The sequence below is a fragment of the Gallinula chloropus genome (assembly GCF_964237585.1).
Source record: "Gallinula chloropus genome assembly, chromosome: 12".
NCBI lineage: Eukaryota > Metazoa > Chordata > Aves > Gruiformes > Rallidae > Gallinula > Gallinula chloropus.
Window position 1 is genome coordinate 11,917,576 of NC_140097.1, and position 15,523 is coordinate 11,933,098.

At 37.4% G+C, this 15,523-nt stretch overlaps 1 protein-coding gene across 5 annotated transcripts in view; it reads left to right on the forward strand.

Moving 5' to 3' along the window:
* The window catches only part of SLMAP (sarcolemma associated protein), a gene marked incomplete at its 5' end in the record, with an annotated part of 80,577 nt that extends 65,415 nt beyond the window's left edge, over window positions 1-15,162 (forward strand). For 2 of the 5 annotated variants that reach the window (XM_084269640.1, XM_084269637.1), the window contains 8 exons: window positions 2,478-2,600; window positions 3,319-3,393; window positions 6,454-6,774; window positions 6,965-7,082; window positions 8,623-8,794; window positions 10,158-10,292; window positions 13,742-13,831; window positions 14,873-14,941. In XM_084269640.1, the coding sequence (XP_084125766.1) occupies window positions 2,478-2,600; window positions 3,319-3,393; window positions 6,454-6,774; window positions 6,965-7,082; window positions 8,623-8,794; window positions 10,158-10,292; window positions 13,742-13,825 (1,028 nt within the window). In that variant the 3' untranslated portion in view covers window positions 13,826-13,831; window positions 14,873-14,941. Of the gene's footprint in view, window positions 1-2,477; window positions 2,601-3,318; window positions 3,394-6,453; window positions 6,775-6,964; window positions 7,083-8,622; window positions 8,795-10,157; window positions 10,293-13,741; window positions 13,832-14,872 lie in introns of all 5 variants that reach the window. The other 3 variants (XM_084269636.1, XM_084269638.1, XM_084269639.1) reach the window with 2 other exon arrangements.
* Window positions 15,163-15,523: the final 361 nt, after the last annotated feature.

Here is a 15,523-nt window from a genome sequence, read left to right on the forward strand (position 1 = left end):
CAGTCTGATCACACATTTAATTTTTCCACATGTGAATGAAGGTTTTCAAACTGTTGCATGTGACTTTTTTTTTTTGGCACCTTTTTGTAATTAATGATAGAATTCCTTAGATTTCTCTGAGAACAGTTAGTCCCATGCTGAATACTTCTGGAAATTGTTCAAATACTTTTTAATTGGGGCCTTTTACATTGATTCTCAAACCAGGTTGTTGTGATGTGACTTTGCTTTAAAAGGGCATTTGAAGCCTGATACTTGGTAGGTTTATTATTTATAACTAGAGCAATCCTACTCACTAAGGAATTTTTTCCAAAACTAGAGTTAGCACAAGAATTAAAGAAATGTTCAGTTTGGGTAAGACTGAAAAGCTTTTATTTTCCTGTGCTGTTCTTGGCTTTTCCTTTAGAAGCATGTCAGGCATGTGAAAATTCCCCTATTGCATTGGAGTAGGAAAGAGTTTTAATGTTGATTGTGCCTTTGCTAAACTGATTATGTTGTCCCGTAAGTTGAGTTCCTCATCTCCTTTGAAGCAGTGTTATCTTTTATGATGTGTCCTTTCATAGATTGGAAAATATTGTCCACCAGAAAGTTCATTTAGGGTGTCTATTGTTGGATTTGGGACACTGCTCCTTTATCAGACATGATGTGAGCACAATTTGTCAACTTCCTCATCCATTTCTTCTGAACAGTCTCATTAAGGAGTGTTGAAAGTCTAATTGCCCCAAGTCTTTATCCATGAGAAGCTAAGAACAAAACATGTTCAGTAAAGTGAAACTTGGTTTGAAACTCTACAAAAGAAAGTATTTGGATTAAATATGTAGTCCTCTCTGTTCTTTCTGCTCTCATAATTTTCCTCTGAGAAAGCCTAGAAGCACATGTGTGCCCTCAGCACTACGTGATCCCACCAATTCATTACTGTAAGGATAGGACAAACATAGCCCCTTTTGTCAGGGATACAGCATGAAGAGTTTAGTATGATTTGATCAAACAATTATTTTAATGAAGAAAACTAAAAAGTTATCTATTGGTGACTTATATGGTCAAATGTTAATGTCAAAAGTATAATGCTAAACTAAATGATAACTTATTTTGGGTTGGGTTTTTTTGTATTAGTGAAAGGTCCAGACAGCCAGAGTAATTTATCTTTTCAGGTTTTTATTCTAAGCAGTGTGCTTTTATCTAAAATCCACATGTTCTATAGTGGTAGCTGTTTATTAACCAGTTAGCTACATCTGCCTTTTTGTTCTCCCTCTCCTGTGATGTCCAACTGAACTTTGTTCACTGATTTCCCTTTTTTACCTTTCTCACTTGAGTTAATACAGAGTTTTAGCCCTCTATAGCTTTAGTGGTGTTTGTGCTTATGGAAAAACCTATTTCTGCACAGAGGCTACTTAGGGAAAATTTAATGAATTTAGTTTCCTGGATCCAGTTTCTGGCCTTGCACATACCTGCAAGTACAACATTGTCTTCCTCCTCATTACTGCATCTAGTTTCTAGTGTGTGCCTTTTAGAGGACACTGCTATTGGTTACAAATACTTAATTTTCCTTTCTGCAAAAACATCATCTTTAAAACTATTTAGTTATACTGTGACTGCAGTTATCTCTCATCAGCCCAAGAGGTATTTAATATGCGTTTTAGCTAACACAAAACTTGCGGGGAAGAGCAAAATAGTTTTAATTAGAGTTTAAATAACACACATAGATACTTAATCATGTTAAAGACTTAGGGGAAAAAAATCCAAGGTCAGCATTTAGCGTGGCATTCACTAGACCACTGATTGAAATAAGGAGGGTGGATTTCTCTTTATTTTCTTACTTTTGTTTTGGGAAACTTCCTTATATTTTTTTTACTTTCCTTGTAGTTACTGTCCATAGAGGGAGAGGGGGAAGCCAAGCCTTGCAGGTAGCAAGCCAGTTGGAAGTAGCAAACCACGTAGTAGCAGTTCTTTGCATAATCTCTTGCAGCTGAGTGGCATTACACAGCCTCAGTACAAGGCTGGGTCTGTCTGTGTGCTGGTATGCTGCCTGCCCAGGCTGGTACGTGCGGTTAGGAGCGGGGCTGTGGGAGGGTGGCCTTGGGAGGCAGGGGACAGGGGATTCTTGCTGAGAAGCGTGTGCTAGGAGTGAAGGTTAGAGTAGCTTCCTTCTTAAACAGAGTCAAGATCCTTATGTGTTTTGTTCATTCATTTTTGTCAATCCAGGAAGCCTTGTCAATCTACACGGTGTTTTTAAAAACTCTAATGCTTGATTGTTATTTTTTGTTTCCTACTGCATGTTGTATATAATGAATGTTTTAAAATTTGTGTTTGTTTTCCTCCTTTGAAAATGTATTACTATTTTTTGCTAATACCTAACCCAATTTTGGGTTTACTTTGACTAACTTTGGATTATTTGAATAAAAAGTTGCCGGTCATCGCATGGCAGTGCAAATTAAACTTCTGTACAGACTTATGATTTAAAGAAAATGTTCTTTTATCAGATGAATTGCAGGGTGCACAATCAGAGACTGAGGCTAAGCAAGAAATTCAGCAACTGCACAAGGAGCTGATTGAAGCCCAAGAGCTAGCTAGGACAAGTAAACAAAAGTGCTTTGAACTTCAAGGTGAGACCCAGATCAACTTGGTTGTATAGGATATCCATTGAAATTGTACTGATCAGGTAGTCTTAAAAGGGGGTCCAAGTTTTTTGACTGTTAGATATATTTGTTTCATAGCATTCACATCTCCTGCACAGAACATCAGAAACTGTTTTTTTCCCCAAACAGTCTGATTGAGCTCTGACTTTTACATTCAAGGTAAACCAACATCTTTTCATACTACTGAATGCATACTTGAACTCCAGATATTTCATCCTTACAGCATACATTAATCTACAAATATTTATTGATCCATATTTTGGTCAGATAAAGCACATGATTTAATGTATTCAGTTCAGATCATCCTGTCCAGTACGTAGCTGTATCATTATCCTCAGCAAAACTAGGGGTTGTTTTTCACAGGAAATGTTGTAGTCCAGTTTAATTACATAGTCTTCAGTGGTTTTTCCTTCTCTCACACCAGTTAGCATTTAGCACACAGAGTATTTGGATCAGGCAACAGATTATTTTAATCTCTAATTAATTGTAATACTACCACAATAATGGAATGATGTCTTCATATTAACTTCTTATTAAACTACTTACACAGTTACTAGCTTTGATAACTTACTGAAATAATATGATTGTTTTAATCTTTTCAGTTAAGGACAAGTTGTGACAAAAATGAATTGCACAGCTGAAATATTTCTAACACTTTGGGGCACACTTTCACTTTCATTTACAGCACTATTGGAAGAAGAAAGAAAAGCATATCGAGTGCAAGTTGAAGAATCTAACAAGCAAATCTGTGTTCTGCAAGGTAACAAGTTACTGGTTTTTACCTCACTTTTATGGAAAATATCTAAGTTCAGCTGTTCCCATGGCATCAAAAGTGCTAATCAGGGAAAAGATTAATTGAATGTATGTTTTCAGTCTGCTTTCTTTCACCATATATTTGTTTTTTTAATGTGGAATGTTTCCTGTCAATTCCTACTGTTCTAATCATAACTCAGGAATTGCAAAAGACACAATGTGTAACAGATGCCTCTTCTCTGTCCTCTCTCCAGTCCTTCTTGGCTTTAAATCATCTAGAAATTCTTAATGTGACTTTTATCTTCAGACCACTCAGAAGTATTTTTGTGCTACTCAATCTCTTCACTCCAGTGGTAGAATCCTCTTAAATAAATTTTTAATCACTACAGATCTGCATTCAGCCTCAGGCCATGCAGTAAAATTTCTGCTACAGAAATGCTGTCTGTAGTTCTTGAAAAATCAGTATGACCAATCATGCTCTTTTCAGGCCAACGTAACTTCTCTCATATGTTCTGCATCAGGTTAATTTGTCAGCCTGTGCATGTGAGTGAGCTCATTGGTGTACAAAGCAGTTTAGCCTTACAATCAGTAAGGGTTAAATTATTCCTTAGTGCAAGCATTAGTTTGAATGTCTATCCAGCTGTTGATTGGCATGAAACTTTTAAGAGCTTCATACCTTGGTATCTTTGTCAGCTTATTACTTGGTGTAGACCTAAAAATGGTTGGAAGGTAGATGGATTGACAGGCCCCCTCACTTAGGAAATCAAAATAGCTTTAGCAAATTACTTTACATGTACTAAATCTTTTTGTGGAATGTGGTATTTGTCATCTACCAGTTACACTCTTTATATGTGTGTCAGCAAAGAATATTGACATTTTCTGCCATTGCCCCTGTAAGAAAGAGGAGTTCACTTAATTCTCATCTTGAGAACAAGAGGAGCAATTTAAAATTTTAAACCTTGTCCTTCTAATAATGAAAATTCTCCAAGTAGAAGCACTATAGCAGAAGTGAGAAATCAGGATTTGGTAGATACTTCTATGCTGGAAAAAGAAATAGGGTTTTTAGGGGGTTGGTTTTTTCCCTCCTCACAAAAAGATAATTGATGGGGAAACTTGACAGATCTAAACTTAACTGCAAGATGCCTCTTGCTAGTTTAGTACTTTATTTTGTCTTCTGAACCCTTCTCAAAGGGTTCTTATGTTCCCTCCTCTTCATTGTAGTTCAAAACATTCTGATGTTTGTTGTATGCTTGCTGCTTCCCCAGCTTTTAGGGTGTGACACATATTGGAAAAAGTTATCAGGATGTCAGGATTCTCTCTTGGCAGCCTTATTAGATGTAGTGGGGAAAACAATAACAGCAAAAAAAATCCTGGCATACAGTAATGCTTCTTAGTCTGTTTTCATGAAATTAATGTTTTAGGCCAGCCAGTGCTATACATGGCTTTATATGTCTGTCATAGAGAAGGTGCCACAGAACTGAGATTCTGTCTCAACATGTGAAGTTCTCTAGATGAACAGATAGGTAAAGCAAGGAGATTCAAATAACTTGTCATTACTTATTTTACCAGAAAAGTGAAGCGTTCACTTCAGATGAGGTAATGGCTTACATAAATAAGGGATGCAATGAAGCTTTCCTTCTAGCTGCCCTTTCAAATTATATCTAGTGCTTCAGAAACAAACAGAATATTCTTGGTAGTAATTTTTCTGTGTAAATGATTTCTGCAAGTCCACCAAATCTTAGTAACACTTGTATGTGTTGGTATGTCATGCTTGACTTCACACCTGAACGTTTAAAGGGAGACTTGTTCATCCACAATGCAGATGGAAGGGAAAAAGATATTTGGAACACTGCCATTACAGAGAAGCAGGAGTTAGGTTCAAGGCTTCAAATGTAAGGATACATGGGAAGGCAATTACTAATGTGTTGTATTTTTGTTGGGCTGTTCTCTTCTATTTTGTTTGCTACTCTGTTAGTATAACCCTGTAGAAAGTGTTTCCAAACAAATTATGTTGTAGTAAACTTCACATTGCTCACATTGAAAAATCCATCATGCACCAAATACCTTTGTTGTGGAACAGATAGACTGGTTCATCTTACACACAATTGCAGTGGAATCAACTCAATGCTGCCAGTACCAGCTTCATGTATTACAATATATAGTAACTGTCATGGTTTTGCCCATACAGTCTTTCTCCTCCCGAATGTGGAATTGGGTAATTCAGAGGTTCTTTTCTTTATCTAATGGGCTACATATCTTGTTGGAGCCTGTTTAGACAAGGGAAAGAAATTTTCTTCTTCAGCCAACAGCTAGACTCTGCCTGTATATGAGTTCAACCTATACTATGGTATATGCAGCTACCAAAAAACATCAAGTGTACGTGTCATCAAAGGGCAAGTCTCTCTCAAATGGTTTTTATGCTGTATCAGTTTACAGCACAGCTCACTCAGATTCCCAGTGTCATCTTCTACAGTGGATCAAGAGAACAAAAATAAATACAAGAAATCTGAAGGTTACTCAGCCTTGATTATCTTTCCCATGCTTTCCACTGTCCTTTTTTGCCCTTCTGAAACATATAACCTCAAATGTGTGATTCTGACCTTCTACAGTATCGTATATTAGGTTTTCAGGTCATGTTAAGAAATGTGTATTTTTCTCAGAGTAGCTCATTAATTTGCTAATTGCTTTTTCCTGTGTTAAAAATGGATTAAATACATGTGAACTCTGCTATGTGTTCTTTAAAAAGGAAAACTAAAAGCACTGAGCAAAACCCACCCTGCTTCTATAAGTCAGGGTTTTAACTACAATTTTGTTCTTTTTCATGCTTCCCTTTCCTCTGTACTCTACTTGTTTGGTTTTTTTTCCCCAGCTGTTGGTGCTGCACTCTGTTTCCATACAGTTTTCCAACTGTAATTCTTGTTTCTTCTGACTCTCCATAATACATGGCGCCACGTACGTGTCTCTTGACACAACAGTTGGCAACAAGTTGAAAAAGGGAGCTATATTTTTTCAGAGTTTTCAGCAAATTCAGTTTTAACAAGTAGTAACATTAATGTCTGCTTTCCAGCTCAGCTGCGAAGGTTACAAGAAGATATCGAGAATCTCCGTGAGGAAAAGGACAATGAGCTTTCAGGGGCTCGAGATGAACTGGTCAGCGCTCAGAACGAGATTCTGTCGCTTCAACAAGTAGCAGAAAAAGCAGCATCAGAACGAAATACAGATATTTCTGCACTGCAGGATGAGCTGCAAACAGTGCGAGCGGAACTGGAGCGGTGGAGGAAGGATGCCTCAGATTATGAAAAAGAAATTGTCAGTTTGCAAGCCAGTTTTCAGCTCAGATGTCAGCAGTGTGAGGATCAGCAGAAGGAAGAGGCTACTCGTTTAAAAGGTACTTGTTTAAAAGGATGTCTCAGGCATGTTTTACAGGTGCTTGTGAGAGAACTCATGTGACAAGTTTGGAATAAAATATATTTGATATTTATGACTGATAGCAGCTTCTCCTCGATTTATTAGCTGGTGATACTTGAAGCTGTTGTGAACTAATTTTACTTGATTTAATTAAATTTTCTTCCTTGCAGGTGAACTTGAAAAGTTGAAGGCAGAGTGGAGTGCTCTGGAAGCTGAATGTGTTAGACTAAGGAAGGAAAATACTTCGCTTACATCTGAACTTCAGCGACAAGAGAAGGAGCTTTCTAGGTAAGGACACAATGGGTTTGTCCAGGAAGGTATCATAGTGCCTGAAGAGGGTTTTTTTTCCTTGTTGTTTTTACTTCCTCAAAGTGGTACTAAACACCTGATGGTGTTTCAATAAATGTACTGGAATTGCTTTTATATTATAGCATTGGGCAGAACACGCTTTGATGCCAAATTAGTTTATACCAAGCTATCTTGTTCTTTTTTGAAAGCGCTTCTGTATCACTTATCAGTCTTGTTACATTGTCATAAGGTAACCTGACTTACTTTGCTGCTTTTAATAAAGACTTGGAAACATGTATTGTGGAGGCATTTAGACTTAGCAATTATCCTTCTACTTAAATTACACTAAATAGAGTAGGTTTCCTAACCTGAAATTTTCTCAGCGTTCAGGGTTGGAAAATTACTGTCAGTGAGTGTGTGTCTCATGGAAGCCTGTCACATTATAAATAGCAACGATGGGCAGAAAGAGTGTTCTGTATTGTGTTTTGCTTAACAAAAATATACAAATCTTTTTGTCACAAGCACCATAGTATCTCTTGGGAGGGATCTCAGAGTGTGGGAGTATTTTACTGTATTTCTTTCCCTGTTGGAGAACATGGCATTGCTAAAGAGTATCTGAAACCTCTACATGGAAGTAACTTCCCCTCCTATCCCTTCGTTTGCCAATACTAATGTTTTTCAGTTTCAGGTATTGGAACATTAATACACATCATAAATATGGGACAGCAACTTCATTTTATTGTAGATCTAAATTTTACCATCATGCTTAGATAACTTTTTTTTTCTTCTGGTTTCCTCACTTTTGTAAGATCTGATTGAGAAGACAGAAATTTCCCACAGTAATACACTTCTAGAAGTAATGGGTTATTTTAAAAGACTCAGACATATCTTTTTCATTCCATGTTCTGATTTCCACTTGTAATTTTTCATAAGGAAGGTCAAGTGAGCAAATACAGGATTTGCATAGTGGAGGCAGTGCAAGAGCTCACCCATATTTTTGTTTGCCTTGCACAGGCACAAATTAACCCAAGCTGGTTATTACACTGAAGTTTGCAATGGCTCAATTTATAACTTTATATGACTATTACACAATTGTACTAAACACTTGAAAACTATACTAGCTATTAACTTATGCAACTGGAATATGCAAAGCAGCATGTAGGTGAATAAATGAAACACTTGACAGACTTCTCATTGCGAATTTCTGTCAAAATATTTTGGAGTATATAATAAATACTTAATGAATAATAAAAAGTAAAATAAGAAACACAATTATGAATTATAAGATATTTAAATTATGATAATTTATACACACCAAGCTATGCACATATATTTCAAAGCAAGACTTTGGCCAGCCTTTTGTCTCAGTGTTTTGTACAGGGAGACGATGATCTGTACTTCTGTTATTGCTCTAAGTTTATATTTCCATAGTAAATAAAAATGTGTGAAGCTTTGGAGGATGAGAAGTGCTTTAAAAAAAAATGATCTTGTTTGTTTAAATTTAAACCACATGAGGAATCAATTGGATTTTGTTTTTCAGCTCTCAGAAACAGAGTTTAGCACTAACCAGCGATATCAGTGTTCTTGAAATGTCTCGAAAGGAACTTGAAACTCAGATGGGATCTTTGAGAGAAAAACATCAACGGGATGCAGCTAGTCTGAAAAGCCAACTCAGTGAAGCTGAGAGTCAAGCAAAAGATGTTCAGAAAGAGGTAACATAAAGCATAATTTCTGTTTTGAGAAAATAGAATGCCTGGTGACTTTGACCTGTAAACTAAAAGACAAGGAAAAATATAAGACTTCTGGTAATGAAAACTTTTCATACTTTTATGGTAGCTAACAACACATAAACTGGGGGTTAAATCTAAAAGGGAATATTTCAGGTCAAGTTATTTGTCTTTGTCTTGGAAACTTCCTACAGTTTATTTTTTTTAGTTACCTTAGTGAATTTACTTTTAAGGTGTACAGACAGGGAACCTTGTAGTATAGAGTGGCATTAACTCTTATAAGTCAAAATCAATTCTTTTTAGTCAGTGTGATCTTCCTAGTTAGATTTAAACTCTTCATTGAACAACAGGACTTCACATTCTTTGCAAAGGTCTCCTTTCATCGTACTGTATCACTGGACTGCTGAGGATGATTAGCAAGTCCATAAAGAAAAGCTAATGCTTTTGAGCATGCATTTCATCTGTGTAGCCTCTAAAGACTATGTCTGGAGGAAGGCCATAGTCTCCCACAATTACTTGTTTCCCTATGGGGCATTTTGAGTGAAGTTCTTCCTGGTTGCTGCTTTTAATTTCTTTTCTGGTCCTTTGCTTTGTCATTAATTCATCCATGTCACATTCCTCACTGTTTTCAGAATTTGGAAAAGCCAGTCTTGTTAGTCCATGTTCTTGTAATCAGATGTCTTTGTAAACATGCTTGATCTTTTAAAGTAATGGCAAATGCCAGTACTGAGAGTCATTGGTTCTGTCCTTACCAGTCTGTCATGAGGACTACTGGAAAGCTGGTGATCTATAGAAAAATTGGATGTGAGCTTCTGAAAAAAGCTGCCCATACTGCAGGAACATGAGACATGTTCACCCAGTATTGTTTGTATTTGACCCTCACTGAGAATTATGCAAGTTAGGAATAATGTTTTTTTATGCCTTTCTTACTCCTGTGTTTGAATTTGCTATGTGGGAAGAGGGTTGGATTTACTTCATAGAGTGTTGATTTTTGCACTTGTTTGGTGTATTTAATCTACAGCCTGGATGTAAGACCACTCACTATTTCAGGACTCCTTGTTCCCCTGTTTCTTGGTGTTTCATCATCATCTTTACAGTCCTTTCCAATATGATAATGAGTATTTGCTTGATATGGGAGAGATTAATTAAGGCTTTGCATTTACTTCATATTTTCTTGCTTTTAGTAATCGTAGCCCTTCAAAGTCAGGAACAAAAATCCTCCTCTAGGAGAAAAAGAAAATAATCCCAAAGATCCAAGGCAAGCCAGGAAAGGAAGAGGAGAGCTAAGCAAGTGTAAGCATGTGTTGGGTGTCCAGGTGTCCACAGACTGTTTTCTCTTTTTCTTTAGTATGAAAGAACACAGACTGTGCTCTCAGAGCTGAAGGCCAAGTTTGAGGTGGCTGAACAAAAAAACCAGTCGCTCACAGAAGAGCTCAAACAATGTAAAGAGAATCTGAAGCTGCTACAAGAAAAAGGAAACAACGTAAGTCTGTACAGAATGTGTGGGGAAATAGGGTTATGAGACTGGCAGTTTCTGTTGAGGGAGCACATAAGCATCAAATAGAAAAGGACAGTTTTGTTTTTTTAAAGGCTGTGTACCATATTATATGCAAAATTCCATTCTGGTACTGCCTCTGCAGTTTTGCAGGTCATTGCACTGTTACAGTTATGGTTAAATTTACAGTTGTGTGACAGTTCTAAATATGGTCTTACGTATCTGCTGTCTTGAGAACATCTGGCTTAAATACTCGTGAACCAGAACTAAGCAAAACTTCTTAATTTCAGAGAATGATACATGGGAAATAGCTGGGAAACCTGTATCCAAATGAATTAAGCAACCTTTTTCAAGATGCTTTTATTTTATTAGTGTTTATTACAACAGATGTTTCCTCCTTACTCTTGCTCATGCTTCTTAACAATGGTTATTCCTGATCAGCTCATGCTTTAAACAGCACAGTTGAACTGTCTTTTCTACTCACTGATGAAAATACTCTTTTCTGCTGCAATTAACTTGAGAGATTGTATTGTTAGAATGGAATTTACAGCCAGGGACAACTTTTTTTCTATACTAAGACTTCTGAAATCCTCCAAACGTGAAGGGTGTGGTAGAGATGTCATGAAGTGGTCATAGTCTTATTTTAAATAACTTACTACCTTGGGATGGCTGGTCTCTTATCTTCCTGTACTGCCTCTATGGTCAGTGCAGGGCAAACAACTCCTGTAGTGGACAGTAAAAACCAGGAGGATCACAGATGCCTTTGAGAACACTTTCTCTGGCTGTGAAGAAAGTTTTGCAGGTACCATCCTCTAAAGTCAGCTGGCTGCTAGGTGCCCAAAGTTTGTGTGAATACTCTTGCCTTCACTAATTACTGAATGTAAACCTCTAATAGAACTGTCAAAGATTTAAAGAATTCAACGCCCTTCTCACTTTTTTCAGCCATGTTTTCAGGAATACGATGTTACAATTCTGTAAAAAAGCCTGTTCCCTGCTTAGAATTCTTCTGAAATGCTCAGATAATGTTAAGTTGCTAAATAGGCAAAAGTCAAGAACAACCAACCAAAGCCCTCCTGTTCTAGTAGAAGAGATCACACTGAAGTAATTGTGAATGTGTGATTTTTCTGGTCTGTTAAAAACATTAACCTCAGGATTAATATGATGAGTGGAAAAAGGGGGATAGGAGAGGGAAGAAATACTGTGGAGGGAATTGGAGCACCTGATGAAAGTGGAAAAGCTTCCGAGGTAAGGGAAACTTTAGGAAGAATGAGGTGAGTATTTAAATGAAATCAGGAACTGCAGCAGTTGCCAAAATCAGCTTCCAAAGAAGTTAGTTATAGCACGTGAAACCTGCAGGTCAGGGTATGATGAAGAGCATCCAGCCATATAAGGCCCTGCAGGACAAGCTTGCTGTTCAAATAAGCATTACTCACAATCAGTAACGTAAGAGATATCTTGTGGATTATTTGAAGCATCATGGATATTGGGCTGAGTCCAAGGTAACATTTTTCAAGTACCATTATCTGCTTACGCTGGAATCATTATCTGCTGCTTCATTTCCAAGGACAGCGTCCCACAAAGTGACCTCCCACTGTGGGATTTGTTCCTTTTAGCAGCCCACGTGTATCTGAGCGTGCTATTTATTCATATTCTCAGGTGGGCATTTCTGATGAAGCACCTAATTAAATGCTCCTCAACAATAGAGAGATGTGTTATAGATTGATAGGTTCATGGTGGAGGGAAATGTCATTGTTTGGAGGTAATTTAACATAATGTGGTGGATATTTATCACCTGTTTCATTTGCCAAGATGCCATAGCCATGAATGTGTGTAACTTCAGAAAAAAAAATAAATCCATAGAATTGTTCAGTGAACTAACGTTAGAAAAGACAAAGCTTCTGTACTCCATTTGGGATATCATTTAAATACTATATTTTACAGTTAAGTTTTACTTTAAAAGCAGTGTGTTCTGAAATGCTTAGCAGTGTGATGTACTACTTATGCTTGCATGCTTGTAGTCACTGATTATTTCCTGATGTGCTTTATATGACAGATATATGTGAATGATTTGAGAACATTAGCTGCTCTGGTTGACTGAAACTTCTGGCACTTTTTTGAACACTGCTCTGATTGTTTCTACCATTATGCCTTCTGTGGGAAGGTGGCACTCTGGTGTGTGGCTCCAATGATGCAAAAATAATCCTGCATGAAAATGACTTTGATAGTTACACATAATTTGTCTATTAAATACATGCCTTGATTAAAACAAATTTGAATTGAGTGGCAGAGACCTGTAAGATTCCTGTGTTTTGAACCATATTGGAGCTTCTATGATTAAGTGATGTCTACAAATTCCTAGCAGGATGAGCGTTTTATGAATCACAATGTTTCAGAAAGTCTTTAAACATGAATTTGTTTATTTGACTGAAAAAAAAATCAAGGCAGCTTCAGCACAAAAAACTACTTAAGAAAATATTTGGCATGGTTTGAACTTAACCTCTGTGTGTCTGTGTGTGTGCACGAATATATAGGCTAAGATACAAAGAAGAGATGTCTTCCAAGGACAGCATAAAAATAAATTAGGTCCATTTTTACTTTTAATTCATCATATTAAGGATAGAGACTATCCATCTAGAATGTGGAGGAAAGAAGCTTACACCTAATTGAACATAGCTAAGAAAATGTGTAGATGGTTCTAATGAGGCCTTAAGCTAAATGAACCCTGCAGTCTTATCTGCTGGCAGTTTGGCCCAGCTGCAGCATTTGATAGGTTTTTCGGAGTTGCATTCGGTCACAAGGCTGGTGACCTGCCAGAGATGCTGATCTCTGTGGTATCTCTGATAGAAATGAACTTCCCTGGTTCATCGTAACCTCGTGCTGATTGTACAGGCATGTTACAGTCTCACAGAAGTGTCTGAGCTGCTGACTTTGCCTGTGGATGTAGTTGTACTTGGTTCACTAACAGACAAAAAAGACTGGGGTTTTTTTGGAGGCTGGTGATGCAAAATGGGAAAGGCTAACTTGCAAGGAATGAAGAAGTAGCTGAAAAATTCAACATCTGGTGTGAGTCTTTCTGCCTTAAGAAATCCAGATGGGATTTCCTATCACTTGGAAAAAGTAAAACCAACTATAAATGAGATACAGGCAAATCAGTTTAAGATTTGTATTGCTTTTGAGTGCTAAATTCCAAGTTGTGACAAGAGGTTTCTTAGAACATTTTCTGCTTACTTCCCTTTATTTTTAAACATCCCTGTTCCTGGAGTAGAACGGTGTACTAACTTTGTATACCAGACTAGATAATGCTGTATTGTGTTAGATGTCTTTAATACATTTCAATTAAAACAAAACTCACTGACTTATTTTCCCCTCTCTAAATCATCTTTACCTGATTTGATTTATAGCACAAAGTGATTTTTAATATCCCTTCCCTTCTTTAGCCTTCCATATTACAACCCGTCCCAGCCGTATTCATCGGCCTAATCCTGGCTTTCCTGTATTGGTGTTACGGCCCATTGTGGTAGCGAAAGGTACAAGCACTACTGTTCAGTCGATGTATGTTTGTCCCTCTCACCTGTGTGTGCCATTTCTGTATAAAATAGTGCATGGTGAAATGCTCACAGGTATTTCTTTACCTGAAGCAAACCCTTCATTTAATATGCCATTCTGTGGATACTGACGAGCTGAGCAATCAACTAATCACTTAACGTCTGTGTGGCTCCTTGAATCCTAACAGTGCATTTTGTTCTAACTGGTTCTGAATGTGCCTCGCCTAACTCGATCTCAGTTTGTCTTCAGCAAATGGGCTACCTTTTGCACAATGCTGTCATGCTAGGGCCTGTAAGAAAACTTACTTGCTTAATTAACTATGACAAATGAAGAGTTTGCCTCTAAAAAAAATAATAAAAATCAACAAGCTTTGATTCCTATTCATGGACTAAGAAATTCCTCTCTGGCTCTAAAAGCTTTAATTTTTCTCACTATTGCTATGACGAAGATGGGAAAAAAAGATGAGAAATAGGTGGTTGGTTTGTATTCTGAACTCTCAGCTTGCCTTTTCCTCTAACGTCTCTCAATGTGTCCTCCTCTCCAAATGCTACTGTTGTCATGAAATGTTGGGACGGTCTGTGAGAAATGATGTTGTAAGGGTCTGCTACAGACTAACTTCATAGTTAAAATAACCACTGAAAAGCTAAGCTAAAGATGTCAGTGCTGCATAAACTTGTGTCTCATGGTGATTACTGGGCACAAGCGATGTTCTGAACACCTTAAGCCCTCACATGTGTAATAGCCGATTTCTTTGAGGTGTGTGCAGTAATGAAGCTGGAAATCTGGAACTGCCCAAAGTTCTCCTGATGATCCTCAGTCATGAAGAGTTGTGGAGTTCTCTTTGCCAGAGAAACATGATTTACTGTGAACCTGTAAGTCAGGACTAGCCTGTGATAGGGCTCATGGGTAATGTTTTAGCGATACTATCAACAGGTACTCAGGACTTTCAGGAACCACGGGGTAAACTGATTAGCATGAATTAGAACAAATATGATATTGATTTTCTTTTTCTCTCCACACAGAGACAATGGCCTTGGATGCCTGTGATGGCAGCTTTGGTTGCTGTAACAGCCGTGGTGCTGTACCCAGGCCTAACCAGAGCTTCTCCATGAGAACTGTTGTTGAATCCATACACCGTCCTCCCTTTAGAAGCTGGCAACATTCATATACTGAGGGAAAACAGATTAATTCTCTTCCTTTTTACCTCTTAATACAGCACAGCTCTGCGTGAGAACAGCAGTAGGGTCATTTGCTTTAAACTGTATAAAATGTATCTGTCTATAAAGAGGGAATAAAATTGTGATTCATCATACTGTGAGCAATATTTTTGCTTACAATTTCATGCAAGTTTTAAATTAGTATGTTGGGATTCTGAATACTATAATGGTGGCCTAAAGTAGGCTTCTTGGTACCAAATTATTTATAATGGCTAGGGTTGTGGACACTTCAGAATCTGATTGCCAGATTTAAAAGAAAAAAAACACGTTTCTGATTTGGACACCCAAGCCAAGTAACCTTGCAGATACTTGGAAAACATGCAGTGTGCTCAGTGCCTTTCAGTACAATTTTGTTTTTTAAACTAGTATACCGTTTTACTTGCTGTTAGTCACTGAGCTGTTGGGAACAAGACTTAAGAAAACTTCTCTTACCACGCCTTTTGAAGGAAGCGTATT